General features: G+C 39.2%; 1 protein-coding gene and 1 pseudogene across 1 annotated transcript; both read left to right on the forward strand.

The window, feature by feature from the left end:
• The first annotated feature begins 8,018 nt into the window (after positions 1–8,018).
• Positions 8,019–11,257, forward strand: LOC113311372 (annotated as a pseudogene).
• Positions 11,258–13,062: 1,805 nt separating this feature from the next.
• On the forward strand, positions 13,063–17,128 carry LOC113311373 (zinc finger protein ZAT1-like). Its single transcript, XM_026560211.1, has 2 exons — positions 13,063–13,874; positions 16,364–17,128. Exons 1-2 carry the CDS (start codon positions 13,212–13,214, stop codon positions 17,036–17,038), a joined length of 1,338 nt encoding a protein of 445 aa, XP_026415996.1. The 5' UTR covers positions 13,063–13,211; the 3' UTR covers positions 17,039–17,128.
• The last annotated feature ends 336 nt before the right edge of the window (positions 17,129–17,464 follow it).

Genomic DNA, 17,464 nt, shown 5'->3' on the forward strand with positions numbered 1-17,464 from the left:
ATCGGAGGACCTTCAGAAATAAAAAGATCATTCCCGCCAGCAAGATCAAAAGATAGAGAATCTTTTGAGTAAGTTCTTTTTTATTGAACGACCCTCTATTGTTCTTTCCTTTGCTTCCATTATTTTCTTATTCTACGCTCGTCAAGCTCGATGCATGCAACGTCAAATGAGCGCCGACGAAGCTTCCTCTTCGCTGGAAGATATTCGCGCTGAGATGGTGAATCTTACAACTCAGAATGATATTTATGTTTCGGAGAACTCCATCCTTAATGAAAAGGCCGAGACCCTTTGCTTGCAAGTGGACCGTCTGTCAGTTGAATGCTCTTGTAACGAGGAACTGAACCTCCACCTCCACAATGACAACCTGAGCCTTAAGTCAGAGCTTCAACGGGTCTCTAATTCTCTTACTACCTCGCGGGGCCTCTATTCTTCGTCGATAGCCAACTATAAGAAACTGGAGGAAGATTACGATCGAGTGATCAAAAGCAAAACCGAGCTCGCAGCTACTCTTTGTAGGTCTCGAAACACTGTGGATGGTCTAAACGAGGAGGTTGATTTTCTGAAGAAAAAGGTGGAACTCTTTCAAGCTAAATTATCCATTTCCTCTCTTCCAAAACCTGCGAATTCCTCTCCTTCAATCAAGACTGGAAGTCTTCGTGGAAAAGGCGTTCTCGCCATTCAGTCTGACAAGAGCACTTTGAAATCCCCTCACGGTGAAGGCTGGGATAAAATGTATCATGAGTTATGCGTTCAACTTGAAGATTCCAACCTCAAAGTATCCAGGCTTGATCATCTATCTCTGATGTCCAGAGTACTTTAAATATTACTATCCTTCAGGCGGAAGGTAGTATTTAGGTGTACTATTATCTTTGATTGTCCCAGCTTACTTCCTTGTTTCTAATGTAATTCCTCTTACCTTCGCAGAATCAGATGAGCGTCATAAGAGTCAGGTCCTTCATATCACCAGAGAGAGAGATGAAGCTCGTGGTGACGTTTCTCGTCTTAATGAGGAGGTTGAAATACTAAATGATAATATGGACGAGATCATCGAATCTTCCAAGAAGGTAGCCAAGACAGCCCGCAAGAATACTCAGAGTTATTTGGTTCCGGTCTTCAACGACTACTGCGCCGAGCATGGCATTCCTCCTCCTTATTTTCTTTTGGAGGTTTTTTCCGATGATGAGAATCCTCAGGATGAAGCTGCTGATCCTACCAACGAGGAAACATATTTTGATGACGACGAGGAGCCAAAAGGTGACACCGCGAATGACAACAAGGGGTCCAAGGGATCTTCTACTAGCATTACCAGGGCAGGCGGTGAGGTCCCTGAGTCCGCCATCATGAATGAAGCCATTCCTCAGTAGAAATTTTAGTTTTGTCTTCTTTCGTCTCAGATCATTGTTTTATAACTAACAATTTTTATGGGCGCTCCCAAGCTTGGGGGGCAAATACTTTATTTTGGGAATCATCACATTTTATGATATTATGATTTTGTTTTATCAAGCGTGTGTTTATTTGATATCCGCCATTTGCCTTAAGTATATACTGACCATGAAAACTCTTAAAAGAATAATGAAGCCTTTAAGTATATACTTGTCTTTTATTCTTTTGCGAGTTTTCATCTTTATTTCTTCCCTCACTTATCAAGTCATCCTTAATTCCGACTTTCCTTCTTCACTCATCCCTGCTGCCTTTTGCTTTCCGGAGACTTAAGAATGCTAATTTTAGAAGAGTGAGGAGCACCAATTGCTACATTATGCGCCCGGTCTCAGTTTTCTGCCTCAGGTTCCTTCTCTTAGATCGGATAATGCTAAGAGAACAAAAAATATAAAAGTATATACTTGCCTCTTGTTCTTGTTGGCATTATCCGATCGAGATGGTTCTGAGAATGCTCTTTGTAACTTTGCTGTTTTAGTAGTTGTATCCATTTCTTGCTTAACTTCTTGGTTTTCTTGTTTATGAGGTCTTAATGCGCCTCCTAATTAAGGTCTTATTACGCCTCACCCTATTATAAAGGGTATTACTTCGGCGCATTCTCAGGCGCTTGCTATTTTTGCGAATAACAATCCATCAACCTCGCATTAACATCTTTGTTAAGTTTTCTTTTCGCGACAATATGACAGGCCTACCTATTCCCATGAATAGCAGCCCCATAACATTGTCGCCTTTTTTGGTCACACAACTCCCTAATCTAGAGGGTGACATCCCTTTATATTCCCCCTGAGTGCCCCTTCAAGGAGGTTAACCAAAACATGCATATTGGTCTCCCCTCATCCGGTTATTACGACACTCAGTTATTTTCGCGACTTCTTATCCTCTTCGCCGATAAGGCTTAGAGTTACGAAGTCACACCCTAAGTGGGGTTTCTTTGGGATCGAGTGCATCGTAGCCAAGACTTGCCAGACAAACATGGCCGGTAACGCTCCAGACGTCCCAGGAACCCGCAGCTCAACCGAATACGCCGACGCCTTGGTCATATTTCTGCACTCCTTACCGAAGGCCATCATAAAAGGGGTCCCCAGCAAATAGGTCTTATCATTGCCCCTAACTTTCTGTATGAGTCGTCCACGACATGCGTTAGGTCTTTGCCTCTTGCATTTTCATGCGAACTAGGGTGCATGCCGTAGGTTCCCAGCCTTCCTAGGCGAAGGTTTTAAGTTTCCCTGGAAAATTTTATTTCATATTCATTATTTGCCTCCCAATCTTGAGGTCTTACTGTCTTTGGCTATTCGACGAATATTTATTTCATCAAATTTTTATTGCTATGCTTTTCGAAAGTTGAGTGCATCGATCGTTTCATTTTTATCATCAAAATAAAGCGAATATACTTATCTTATCTCGTCTACTCTTCTTCCTTACGAATGTGCTCGGCTTGGTATTCTTTCAACTCCTTCATTCGTACTGCATTTCTTATGTTGAATAGTGCCGAGAATAGCGGCTGCCTAGTTGACAAAGCATAGATGAATGATCGCACCAACTCCTCTTCCGAGATTCTTCCCTTCAATTCTTCGCATATTGCTTCCCATCTTGCAACGAGGCTTCGCAATCTCTCACTCTACCTTTTCCTTAACGAGAAGAGCGCTGCTATCTCTGGCTTGCATGGCTCGCTCCTTGAACATTTGTTCACCATTTGCAAATCTCTTTCTCTCCTTTCCCTAGGCATATTGTTTCTTCTTTGAGTAACCGCTATTGATTGTTGCATTCGATACTCTCTTTCCCTGAATTCTCTTCTGCTGCTTTCAATTGCTTTCTTCAAGTCTTCTCGCTCTTTTTGCTCACCTCACCCTAGACCTTCTTGTTTTCGTGCATAATGTTTTTCTTCAGTTCGTGCTCTTCCCATAGCATATCTCTCCTCATGCATATCACTATCTGCCTGCTTCCTTTTCAAATGATTATTTCTGATAATCAAACTTAAATTTTTCCTTTCTAACCTTATTCGTTCCCTGACCAGATCTTTTTTCCTTCGCCTCTCTTGGTAAAGTTCCTCCTTTAACTGGGCCATCTCCTCGTTTTCGCGACTGTCTTTCAATTTATTCTGCGAATTTTGTATTTCAACGATTTCCTCGGCCTCTTGTCCTTGCACCCTTTTGTCTCTTGACCAGTTTATCTTCCCTCATTCTCGTGAAATTTGTTTCTCCTTTGTCGTGGGAGTTTCCCTTTTGTTCTTTGTCATTTCATTTCCTTCAGCAACCTTCCCCTTCTTGGCCTTTCCTCTTGGCTTTTGATTGATATGGCCTCCTTCCTCTTGAATTGCATTGTTATCTTCCTCAATATGAACTTTTGCTTCATTGATTTCCTCCTCGTCCTCATGTGTTACGCTCAATTCTTTGCTACACCCTATCGTAAATACCATCAGTTGTTCGTCTCTTCTTTCTTCGCTGACTTAATTTCTTCCTTTGTTTCATCTTATTTCTTAACTTCTCCTCGTAGTTATGCACGTCTTTTGTAATACATTCTTTTGCGTCTCTCGGATCTCCTCTTATCTCGCCGATTCCGCTTGGCATTGGGAACCGGATCGCCTGGTGATATGTCGACGCAACTCCCTTTACTCCGTGTATCCAAGGCCTCCCTATGAGATAATTGTAGGGAGAATCGATATCTACGACACAGACTGTGACCTTCGTCTCTAGTTCGCCAGCGAGAATCTTCACGGTCATATCCCCCTTCGGCTTAGACGCTACCCCATTGAACCCATATATGTTATATGTAAAAGGTACAAGATCTGAGTCCTTGTATCCCATGGTCCTAAAGGTATGGTAAAAGAGGATATCGACTGAACTCCCAGTATCAACTAAGATTCTTCCTATTGCCCAAATTCTCCTTTCCTCAGCTTGCTCTTCCTCCCATCTGGAATATTTTCCGAATCCCAAGGTCACGACCAGGGGATTTGTGTGCGAATTTTCCCCATCGGGTGCATCCTTCGCCGAGAAGGTTATCTCCCTCTTCTGTCATCCCTCGTCATGACGCTGAATATTTCGTTTCCCTCGAAATCCCTCTTGTGCACTCTTTTAAGCACATTATCATGAAAGTCCTGAAGACTTTTTGTCGCGTGAATTATCGAGTTACAGTTCAATTGTTGCTTTCCTCGATCTATCTAGATCCGATATACTGGCTGATTCTCACGAGGTGGCGGGGTGGCACATAACTTTCTAGGAAATGCGCGAGTTTCCCCTGGTCTATCAAGCGAAGTATAATTCGCCGAACGTTCCTGCAATCGCATGTGTGGTGTCCATGGAAGCGATGATACTTACAAAATTCATGACTTCGTGACCCCGAAGGGGGCTCCCTCCCGAAATTTGTTGGTGGCGGGATTTCCTCCATCATCATTATTGCCTCCCACACTTTTCCACAGTTGTGTTAAGTCGTGGGAGTTTCACATCTTCAAAGATCGGTCCATTGGGCCTTCTTTCCCCATATTTGGGTCCCTGATTATTCCTAGGTTGGTATCCCGCATTGTAGCTTCGTAGATCATGATTTCTTCGTTTTGATTCCTCATAACTTTGATCATCAATCCACTCCTGATCTCTGCTCGAGACGGCTACGAACTTTGCTGGGACTGAAACTGTAGGCTCTCCTTTCCCTTGCCTGGGTTCATCCTCTGTTGCATGCACCGTTCTTGGTAACAACCTAGAATTCCCTTCTTTTGCCGGGGCCAGCGTCATTTCGCTGACTTGCCTCTGCTTTTCTTCCAACGTTACATATTTCTCCTAGTATTCCCTCAACTCATTCATCGTTATCGAGTTCCGGATAATGAATATTTGTGTGTACAGAAGGTCCGTTGGGATCAAAGCGTTTACGAAGGCTAAGATGAAATTTCGTTCATCAACTTTCCCTGATAGCTCGCTGCATACTGTTCTCCATCTCGTGACCTACCCCCGCAAGCTTTCCGTTGGCCTTCTCCTCAGGTTGAACAGTTTTTCTATCCCTGGCCTCAACAAGTTGTTGCTTATATACGTCGTTAAGAATATCTTCTGCAAATCTTTGAAAGATGATATCGACCTTTCCGGGAGTCCATCAAAACAGGCTAATGCTTCCCCTGCTAAGCTCGCAGGGAAATATCGGCAAAGTACTGCATCATTTCGTCCCCATTGCATCAGTGAAAGGGTATATTGCTTCAAGTGTTGCACTGCACTTTCCTATCCACTGAATATGCTTGCAAGCGTTGGTAACACGCATTTCTCCGTGATGTCCGCATGCATGATCTCATAGGTGAATGGAAATTTATCTGCTTCCTCTATCACTTCCGTTATTGTTCTGTTCCACCTCTATCGCTCAGCTCGTTTAAAACTTCTTGGTTCAAGTTTCCTCCATCCTCCTCATGGTGACGACCTCTCATCACGTTATGCCTCCCTTCACCTGGTCGTCGTCTTTCCTCCTCGTCTCGGATAAGGTTCACCTGACGTTGTAGTTCGTTCTCCCGTCTCTGTTTCTCCTCATGTCTCCGCCTTTGATCTTCCCATTGTGAGATCTCCAGTGCTCTTCTCAAGTCTCTTTCTTCGTTTTCATTCATTCGTCGTCTTCTTCGTCCTCCTTCGTCTTCCTCGTGTTCATATCTCCTTCGCCGCAGCTCATCTTTCTCTGAAGATACAGTGTTTCCTTCTGAATCTATGACATCCTCCACGTTTTCGTTAAGTTGTCGGTTTTGTTGCCTCAACCTAGCGTTATGCCTTTCCAACTGCATCTGTTGTTCCGCCAAGTCCCAGTCCCGTTCTTGTTCACGATGGAACGTCTCCCTTAGCTGGTCCAACGTCATGTTTTCTTCTCCGATATTCTCCTCCATCTCCTCACGATTCATTTCCTCCTCGACAACGGTGTCTGTATCGGACGTGTGCACCGATCCTTCCGTGAGGCCATCTTCTTTCATCCGTCGTTGGTTGTCTTCTCGTCTACCTCCTGCAGTTGATGTTCCGGCCCGTTCCATCATTCCCCTTTTATCCGCCAATCGTTTGCTTTTCCTTACTGTTATTACATGCACTGCTCGATCTGGTACTCTAGCCATTAACCTATCCTTATTTCAATATTAGGTGAACTTTTTCAACCCTAATTACCTAGATCTCCTATTTTTCACAACCTCGCCTTTCTTCTAACTCTTAGATGAGGATCGACCCTCAATCTTATTTACTATTCCCTGTTTCTAGCGCCAAAATGTGATTACTGGAAATCGAGCAACACACCTAAATGGAAAGTAAATAAGATCTAAGACATGATAAACGCAAGAACAAAGGATTATTTATTAATCTTTAGCGAAATACAAGTTATACTCGTGGATTATCGAGAAACCCTAATCCCCTCTCCAAGTCTATGGATTACAAACCCTAACTCTCCCTCTCTCCTCTCTACTGCCAGAAATACCCCATTTGCATTGCTCAAAGGTCTCTATTTATAGGCCTAAGCAACCATAGTGGTATACAACTCATATCATCTCGCCGAGGTTACTTTATGCTTCGCCTGGTGCATATTCCATAAAGTTTTTCCCCACCTTCCGCTGTCTTCACGTGGTCTTGTCGGGCAACCTGTCCTTTTCTTGCGCCCTACTACTTCTACTTCGCGATTTTTCTTCTTCACCAAGAAATCTTTTTGTGGCTTCGCCTTAGCATCTTGATGGTCCTTCTGTTTTTCTTCGAGGTGGGGAGTTACCTCGTGTTTGGGATCTGTGTCTCGCCTTCTGATGTTGACTGATTTAATAGGTTACTGATACGGATCTTTGACTAGGATTTCATTACCTTACTTGGTATGACACGTGGCAATCCTATTTCGTGTGCCTACGATGGCAATCATACCCGGATTATATTCTTAACAGTTAGAATGTTTTGCGATGCTACATCAAAAAGATGGAGTAGTGCGCCAACTACTCATAGTATGACATAGCCCTTGATCAACAGGATGAAAAACACTGCTAAAAACAGAAACGTTAGTTCATTCATGATTAGGAGTTAGGTCCTAAAAAATATAGCAAAGTCTTTGTTTTAAGCATCTTCATTGGAATTCCGAGTTCTCCTCGAAGGGCAATTTAATCGCTTTCTTACTCTGCGTCACACCTTCTTCCGTCGAACTTACTTGGAAACTACCTTTTCCTTGCCATGTGCTGGTTGCATCACTGATGAAGAGCGATCTAAATGTATTAATATCTAGAATGGATGGACTAACGCCAAATTTAACGGAGTTAATCGGATGTTTCTTTTATTCCAGCAATTCTCAATTTTGATGATCAAAGTCATATCAAAAAAAATAAAAAATGATCAAAGTCAGGAACAGGTGTTTCGTCATAGATTACGCAATAGTGCTGGGGCACGGATAACACTGCAATAAAAGAAAAATTGAAATAAATTAAAATACTATATTAGGACTACTGGTGTTACAGTGTGGTTTGCGCGGTCCAAGTATCTTCCACGTTAAGTTATGCCAAACTGCCAATCAAGTCTCAATTTTTAATTCATTCCTCAAATAAAAACCATATAAAACAATACCCCTTTTTGCACAAGAAACAATTAATTTCCCAAAGTTGGCCGAGTCCTTTCTCAGTCTCACACTACCAATAACTCGCCAAAGAAACGCCCCAACTGAAATTCAATATTTTAGTCGATAGAATATCAAGTTAACAAAAGCAACACGCTGTTGCATAGTCGGCTGCACCCACCATATATATATTCCTCATACTCCAACCGTAATTTTATTTTCATTCAGCAGAAGAACAATTACCGGTTTCTTCAGCAGCTATAAAAATTTCTCATTCCTCCAACCAAAGCTTAACGTCCATCCTTTTACAAAAAGAAATGATGAGTAACAAGAGAAGTAGAGCAGAAATGGAAGACAGCATGGTAGTTACCATGGCGAAGTGTTTGATGTTATTATCACGTGACAAGGGAGGGATCGATTTTCAATCCTTGATTGATCAGAAACAAATGAGAACAACATCCAGTACTCAAAATCGCGTTTACGAGTGCAAAACATGTAATAAACAATTTCTGTCATTTCAAGCTCTAGGAGGACATAGGGCGAGCCACAAGACACGTTCGGTAATGGACTTGTATTCATCGGATGATCAAAAAGTCAATGATTACGAAAAGCAAGCGAAGAAGGTAAAGATTCATTAGTGTTCTATTTGTGGTTTAAAGTTCGCAGCTGGACAAGCTTTGGGTGGGCATATGAGAAGACACAGAGCTGCCATGATTGAATCTTCGACAACAATACCTGCAACAGCAGGAACAGGACTGTCATCATCCTTGCCATCTGATATTACTACTGATGAAAAAGTAGTAGTACCAGTACTGAAGAGATCAAATAGCAGGAGAGTCTTGAGTTTGAATTTGGATTTAGATTTGAGCTTATCTCTTCAACCCTTAAATGATAATGATCTTGAATTCTCCACTGATGTAAAAGCAGTACGCAAACATATTTCTACACCATCCGCGATATGTAGTTTTAATTGATTAATATTATCAAAATGTAGATACATGTGATTACATATAACTCATTTTGAGTGCATTAGCCAAGACCAATTCAATTCTCTCTCTTTATTCTATCTATCGCAAAGTTCAACTGCAGCTAAGTTGGATAATAGAATCTGACCGAGTCAAAGCCTCATTAAAAGAGGTTCGACCCATAGGGTTTCCGGTCGCTTGTTGGTTGATGGGAAAGACGGGCGAAGACTTGGAGTACAAGTTTACATATATAAATGAATCACGACAACTGACTCGAAAACTTCCCTTAGTTTAAATTTGTGATTTATCCATTCCTATAGCTCCCCCATAGGACAAAAAGCCAATTGATGCGCAATGTGTGTTTTAAGGGCCAAAAATCACATCATTGAAACACCATTACCAGTTCTTGGAAAACCAAACCAGACGCACATTGTTATCACCACCATTAGTCCATGAGTCCATGGCACCATCAAGTGTGCTAACTGTATGTGTATATCAGTTTAATTATTCAGTATGTGTATATCAGTTTAATTATTCAGTTTCATATATAACCAAAATAATGCGAGAACAATTATTTGAGATCGATCTACACAAACGAAAAAAAACCCATGCTAAAAACACATAATCTATGAATTCATTTATTTTAATCGGAATACTGGTTATCTTGTTTTAAACATGTTCGCCGGAAACCTCATTAAGTTTGTAACTATCTCTCTGCCGACACATTTAAACGGTGTAAAACTTGCCAAGTACTCTAACGAAAATCCTTAGTAGGCCTCATTCCGCGTAGTTGTATATTGACTAAATCCCAGACCGAGTGGTTTTTAGACTCTGAGTGGCCACCGGCTAGCACTAATTGAACTTCACTATAATATCTGAAACCACGTTCTATGAAATTGATAATTTAAAATGTGAAATCTGTTGTTATTTAGCAGTCAATCCAGCAAAACTGCTGAATGATAGTTGAGGGCCGGCCGGGATTTAGTTTTGTTGGCGGTGGGGTACCAATAAAACTGCTACACAAAAGGATAATAGTTTTGTTGTTTTACAGAAGCGTGGCAGCAAAAATACCGCGTCAATTAAGTGGTGGTCCAACAGTATCTTCCATGTTAAGTTGTGCTCTTTTTGTTTATTCATTCCCAATCACTTAAGAAGAAACAAAATATCGAGCACCACTACTATTTGGAAACGAAGTTTCCAAGAATGGCTACTTGGCTATTTCATACACTACTAATCCAATTTTGATCACTTTCCATGAAGATCCCCAACTGAAATACGTACGAACCTTTTAGGACCAAGTGAAATTTAGTTCAGTCATTCTCAGAGTCAACAAAGTAACACGTTGTTATCATTAACAAGTCACAACAAAGCAAACACGTTATTATACCCACTATATATATTCCTCCAATGGTTCCATTTTCATTCGCAGCAACAACAATTTCACATATCTTCAGCAGCAAAACAATTTTTCATTCCTCCAACCCGAGTTTATACTTTCATTCATACTTTAAAAACATCCATCCCTTTCAGCACTACAAAGAGATGATGAGTAACAAGAGAAGTAGAGGAGAAATGGAAGAAAGCATGGCAGAAACCATGGCAATGTGTTTAATGTTATTTTCACGTGACAATGGAGAAGCAATCGAGTATCAATCCGTGATTCAGCAACACACGATGCCAACGAGCAGTCCTGGACGTATTTATGAGTGCAAAACATGTAATAAACAATTTCCGTCATTTCAAGCGCTAGGAGGACATAGGGCGAGTCATAAAAAACCACGGTTGATGGAATTGTATTCATCAGACAATCAAACTATCAATGACAACCAACAGCAAGCGAAGAAACAAAACGGTCATGAGTGTTCGATTTGTGGTTTAACGTTTGCGATTGGACAAGCTTTAGGTGGGCATATGAGAAGACATAGAGCTGCCGTGGTTGAATCTAATTCGGCAACAACGGCAACAGCAGAAACAACAACAATTACAGGATTGTCATCCTCATCATCTGATGATACTAACATTAGTTTTCAAGAAGAAAGACTACCACAAGTGCCGGTGCTAAAGAGATCAAACAGTAGCAGGAGAGTCTTGAGTTTGAATTTGGATTTGAGCTTATCTCTTCTTCCTTATGTTAGTAACGATTTTGAATTCTCCACCATTGTAAATGCAGACAAACATATGCCATCTACCCCATTAATGATTTATAGTTTTATTTGATTGTATAGTATGATCGAAATGTAGCTAGATTTCACATAGACACAGACTTTTATTCTTGTACTACTCTAAATTAATTCGATGTATATATAATTGAATGATATCGTGACATTTGACTCGTATATTAGTTTCCCCAAGTTCAAATCTATGACTTTATTCTTTCCAAATACTTTTTAGTTATCCTGTTCTGTTGTTTGTTTTTATAAGAATAAAATGTACGCTTTAAGCTCCAAAAATCATATTATCAAGTATTAACCCATCACTACAATTTCCCAGTTTTGGGAAGAAGAAAACATATAATTAATAGAGATAAAATGCACAACTAGAACATAACCGATAAGAAATGAGGGTTCCATAGCCGTTTAACATGAGAGCTATTATTTTCCAAAACTTTAAATCTTTAGATATTTTAATCATTATTAACAAGTATACAAATCAACGTGTTGCGCCCTTGTTGCATAGTCTGCTACACCCGCTATCTATATATATATTCTTCCAACTCCAACAATGATTTAGTTTTCATTCACCAGGTCCACAAGAACAATTCCCGGTTTCTTCAGCAGCTAAACATTCCTCCAACCAGAGTACAAAAGAAATGGAAGAGAGCGTAATAGTTACCATGAGTGTTGATGTTATTATCAAGTGACCGTGGAGAGGTCGACTATAAACGAGAACATCAATCAGTACTCAAAACATGTAATAAACATTTTCCGTCATTTAAAGATGCGTCGGCTAATATACATGTATCTTGCCGCAGGCCCATTCAACAAAAGGCCGAGGGTTAGTTAGTTGAATTGAATAGAATAACAAAGAATAGATGTGCTGAGATTAGTGGTTTACCAAAGAAGGAAATTTTCTAATCACGTTATGTATGCATCCTCTGCTATCAATTTGGTTTATTCAACATTTAGCTAAACCAACGAAAAACCACAGCTAAAAACATAAGCGATTAGTTCATTCTCATCGAGTGTGCAACTTATTAGTGCATCTTCGGCAACGCATTTTAACGATTGAAAAACTGGCAACCTTAATGAAAATAAAAATGAAGCAGGTACCGATCATTCCTTGTAGTTATATGTTGACTGATCTGTGTTAGACCGAGTCGTTTTAAGACTCTGAGTTGACACCGGCCAGCACTAATTGAACTTCATTATAAGTTCCTAATCCACCTTACAGCAAATTATAATAATTCAAACTGTGACACTACAAAACAGAAGGTCTCTTGGGACGCCAAAAAACGTCCCAAGAGGACAAAAAACCGTCCCAAGAGGTATTAGGGACGGTTTATGTACCGTCCCCTGTTCCACCGTCACTAATACTATTTGGCCATGTTTTCTTTTTGGGACGGCCATATTTTAGCCTTGATTTAAATATTTTATGACTATTAGGGACGGACAGACCATCACCGTCCCAAATATCTTTCTTTAGGGACCGTTTTTTCAAAACTGGCCGTCCCTAGAAACCTTCTTTTTTGAAGTGTGAAATCCGTTGTTTTTTTAGCGGCCAATCTAACAAAACTGCTGAATGATAGTTGAAGGCCCGGATTTAGTTGGCAGTGGGGTACCAATAACACTACTCCACAAAAGGATAATATTTTTTGATTTTTGATTTTTTTTTGATTTTTGTGGACGCTATTTTAGTGTTATTGTTGTTATACAGAAGTGTGGCAGCAAAAATAACGCGTCAAGTGGTGGTGGTCCACAGTGTCTTCCGTGTTAAGTTATGCTCCTACAAAATAGGATAGGAGTACTATTCAGCAACCGAAGTTTCCAAGTACTAATCAAGTTGATCACTTTCCAGGAAAATCCCCAACTGAAATTCGTACACATCTTTACGACCAAGGGAAATATATTCTAGTCATCCAAGAAATTCTCAGGTCAGCAAACCAACACGTTCTCACTAAGTCGGCTACAGTCACTATATATACATCTCCAACAATATTTCTGGTTTCATTCACAGCAACACAAACTATTTCACATTTCTTCAGCATCAAAACAATTTCCATTCCTCCCACTAGAGTTGCAATTTCCATCACAACTTAAAACATCCGTCCCATTTTGTACTAGAATCAAAGAAATGATGAGTAACAAGAGAAGCAGAGGAGAAATGGAAGAGAGCATGGCAGCAACCATGGCAAAGTGTTTAATGCTATTATCACGTGACCGTGGAGATATCGACTATCAATCCGTGATTCAGCAACATAAAATGCCATCAAGTACTCAAGGCCGTATTTACGAGTGCAAAACATGTGATAAACGATTTCCATCGTTTCAAGCACTAGGAGGACATAGAGCAAGTCACAGGAAACCTCGGTTAATGGAACTATATTCATCAGATGATCAAAGTATCAATGATGACCAACAGCAAGGGAAGAAACAAAAAGTTCATGAGTGCTCGATTTGCGGTTTAACGTTTGCGATTGGACAAGCATTAGGTGGTCATATGAGGAAGCACAGAGCTGCCATGATTGAATCTTCATCAACAACCGCAACTGCAGAAACAACAAGTACAGGGTTGTCATCTTCATCATCATCTGACTTTACACACATTACTCTTCAACAAGAAGTAGTACCGGAAGTGCCAGTATTGAAGAGATCAAATAGTAGCCGGAGAGTTTTGAGTTTGAATTTGGATTTGAGCTTATCTCTTCTTCCTTTAGATAATACGGGTTTTGAATTCTCCACTACTGTAAATGCAGACAAACATATGCCATCTACTCCATCCATGATTTATAGTTTTATATGATTATTACATTATTAACAAAATATAGCTAACTCTTACACAACTTCATTCTTGTATTATTTGCAATTCGATGTATGTAATTAAACGATGACAATTGGCTTTAAAATTTCCCCATATATATATCTTGTCCTTCCACACTTTTTAATTATCTCTTGTTTGTTCTTACGAAATAGATATTATTTTTGTCTCCTCATAGCTAAAACCTTGACTCCCCCAAGGGTAAAGTCACAACTAACCCAAAAGGTGATTAAGAAAAAAGATAAAATTGTGTGCTTTTAGGGCCAAATATCATATCATAATAAACACGCCATCAGTAACGCACACATTATTAGTATAGACTGACGTCAATTTGAATGAGTTAATATGGAAGGAGTAGGTTTCATCCGCTGTTTTTTTATATTGACTCTGGCCTAGTTTATCCTTTAGAGTTCCGACCGGTCCTATCAGGAAAAAGCATATCTTTCACTTTTAGATAGTGTATCAATCAGTGAAGAAACCTATATCTTAGTTCTAACCTCGTTCCCTAATTTATTTTCTTGAAACCGTAAACACTTCAAGAAAATCTAGCTATTGCTACATCATATATTGCCACATCTTCAATATAGGTGTTGTAAAAGCAAATTTCTAATAACAGTATTTTTCAGCTGCAGCTAAAAGTTGTAATTTACTGCTGCAAAATGAAACTTTTACCACACAACTGTAGCAACAATATGAAAAGAGTGTGGCAAAAAGTGTAATCTCTTGCTGCAGCAATAAAGATTGGATGCAACAATAAACTTCTTGTTACATAGGTTATCGCGACACCATTAAGGGTTTATGCCATAACCATTAGGTGCTGCAATATATTAAGTTTCTTGCAGTGAAATCTCTACTTAAAAACTGAAAATAATTACACATAGTTATACATTTATCAACATCACTTTGAGAGCTCCATGGAACGTTCAACGGTTGTTGTTTACTAGTTTGACGAGATTCAAACAGACACTTCTAATTTTTTGTTGTTGTCGGAAGTAGTTGATGAGAAAGAAAGTACTTAATAAGGTGAGTTTTTTGTTGTGGGCAGCATTCCAATACTCCCTTCCTACAAGAGATATGTTGAGTAACATAGGGATTCAGGTTTAAAATAAAAATTGTGTTGTGTAATTAGTTAGAGAAGCTTCAGATCACATGTTCAAACACTGCACCTACTCTTTCGAACTTTGGGACTTTTTCATAAAAGCATCCGGGACTTTGTGGCCTCTTCCTGGTTCAGCTGTTTGATGCATGGTCCTGCAATGTCTTACATGGAAAACGGAAGAAAAAATGGGAGATTATCCACTATGTTTTGTACTGGATCATTTGGAATGAGACGAGTAGCAGACGCTTTGGAGGAAGACACAAGAGCACCGCAGACAACATTGATTTAATTAAACAAACCCTAGGTATATTATGGTTCTGTGAGCAAGATATTTTCAAGCTTGTAGATACGAGTCTTATTTGGAGTAGCTAGGAATTGCTTACGAGCATGTAATTAATACTCTATTCTTTTGCAATATTTTTATTTTTAATATAACCTTTTCCTTCTGAACAAAAAAAATACTTTATTAAGTTTTATAATAATTGTTTTCTTACAAGAGTCCCATGATAAAACTTAAATAGAGAAGGAGGAATGAAAGACAAGTTGCATAGTAAAAATAAAACAGTAAAATATAAAGTCTAACAAATAAGTACTAAAGACCAAAAGGTAAAACAGAGTTACTCCAACGCTCCCCTCAAACTGAAGCAGCATTGTACTGCATCAGTTTGAACCTTTACCGATTGATGTGTGAACCTTAACTCATTTTTGTTTAACTTCGATCGCTTATTCTTGGACGTTGCTGGCTACCAACACCAGCAAAGCTACTTACATATTGTTGAAGGCCGGGATTTAGTTTTGGTGTGGCACAAATAACACTGCAAAAAAGGAAGAAAAGGTAGAGTATACATTTTTTTGTGGTGCAAAAGTTTGACAGCAAATATACCGCGTCCCTGGTCCAATTGTATCTTCCATGTTAAGTTATGCCAATGAAGTCTTAGTTTATTCCACAACCACGGAATCTCTCTGTTTGCTTATGCATTTCCCTTTCGTATAAAACTATCCAACCCTTTTTTGTGCACAAAAAGACAAATAAGAGTACTATTTATGTAGCAGTCGAAGTTTCCAAGCACGTCTAGTAGTAGTTCTTTTTGACGCAAATTTAATCACTTTCTAGGAAAATCTCAAGTTGAAATTCGTACAAACTTTTATGACCAAAGGAAGCATATTCTAGTCATTCATTCTCAAGTCAATAAAGCAACACGTTAGGTACTAGGTAAGCTACAGGCTTACAGCCTCTATATATTCCACCAACAATAGTTCACTCTCCATTCACAACCACAGCAATTCCCCAACTCATCAGCAGCAAAAACAAGATCTTCATTTTTGTTGGAAACTAAGAAATTCATTCATTTATTCATAATCCATCGTTTTCCAGAGAGACATGATGAGTAACAAGAGAAACGGAGGAGAAATGGAAAAAAGCATGACAGCAACCATGGTAAAGTATTTAAGCTTATTATCACATGACAATGGAGATATCGATTATGATTCTGTGATTCAGAAACAGAGGATGCCAACAAGTATTCAAGGCCGTATTTACGAGTGCAAAACATGTAATAAACAGTTTCCATCTTTCCAAGCGCTAGGAGGACATAGAGCGAGTCATAAGAAACCTCGATTGATGGAACTGTACTCATTAGATAATCAAAGTATCAGTGATAACCAGCAGCAAGCGAAGAAACAAAAGGTTCATGAGTGTTCGATTTGTGGTTCAAAGTTTGCGATTGGGCAAGCTTTAGGTGGTCATATGAGAAGACATAGAGCTGCCATGAATGAGTGCTCGTCGACAATAGCAGCAGCAACAACGACAGGATTGTCGTCCTCATCATCTGATAATACTGACATTAGTTTTCAAGAAGATGTACTTCCGCAAGTGCCGGTACTGAAGAGATCAAACAGTTGCAGGAGAGTGTCGAGTTTGAATTTAGATTTGAGCTTAGCTCTTCTTCCTTTAGATAGTAATAATGAATTTGAATTCTCCACTATTGAAAAAGCAGACAGACATATGCCATCTACTCCACTCATGGTTTATAGTTTTGTTTGATTCTGATTATGATTAAAAATGTAACTAGATTTAACATTTTACATAGAATTCATACTTTTATTAATCTGAGTAATAACATTTTACATGGGATTTATAGAGTACATAAACAGATGATTTTATTTTAATTAATTCTTGTTTTTATTATCGACTAAAGTTATTGTTTTTTTCTTTTTAAAAAAAGAGGGCAAAAGCCAAATTCTAACAGGTGTTCTCAAACAAAAAGACGTTATTCAGAAAAAGAAAAAAAAGATTAATTAAAATATTAGAAGACGTTAACAAACAGAAAAACTAATTAAAGAATACAGTTGTTTTTAAATCTAATGGTTCTTCCTTAAAAAATTCAGAAATGTTACGAGTGTCTTTTCAAAATTCTAATCGGATAGAAAGGCCATACAACTTACAAGAGAATTATTACGAGTGTCTTCC

Source organism: Papaver somniferum, chromosome 9, assembly GCF_003573695.1.
Source record: "Papaver somniferum cultivar HN1 chromosome 9, ASM357369v1, whole genome shotgun sequence".
NCBI classification, from domain to species: Eukaryota; Viridiplantae; Streptophyta; class Magnoliopsida; order Ranunculales; family Papaveraceae; genus Papaver; species Papaver somniferum.

Bases quoted from the DNA above. Each gene is read 5' to 3' on its own strand.
- LOC113311373 (XM_026560211.1), top strand. From the start codon at position 13,212: ATGATGAGTAACAAGAGAAGCAGAGGAGAAATGGAAGAGAGCATGGCA. The intron at 13,875-16,363 runs ATATGATTATTA...TAATCCATCGTT, and splicing joins CATCCATGATTTATAGTTTT to TTCCAGAGAGACATGATGAG.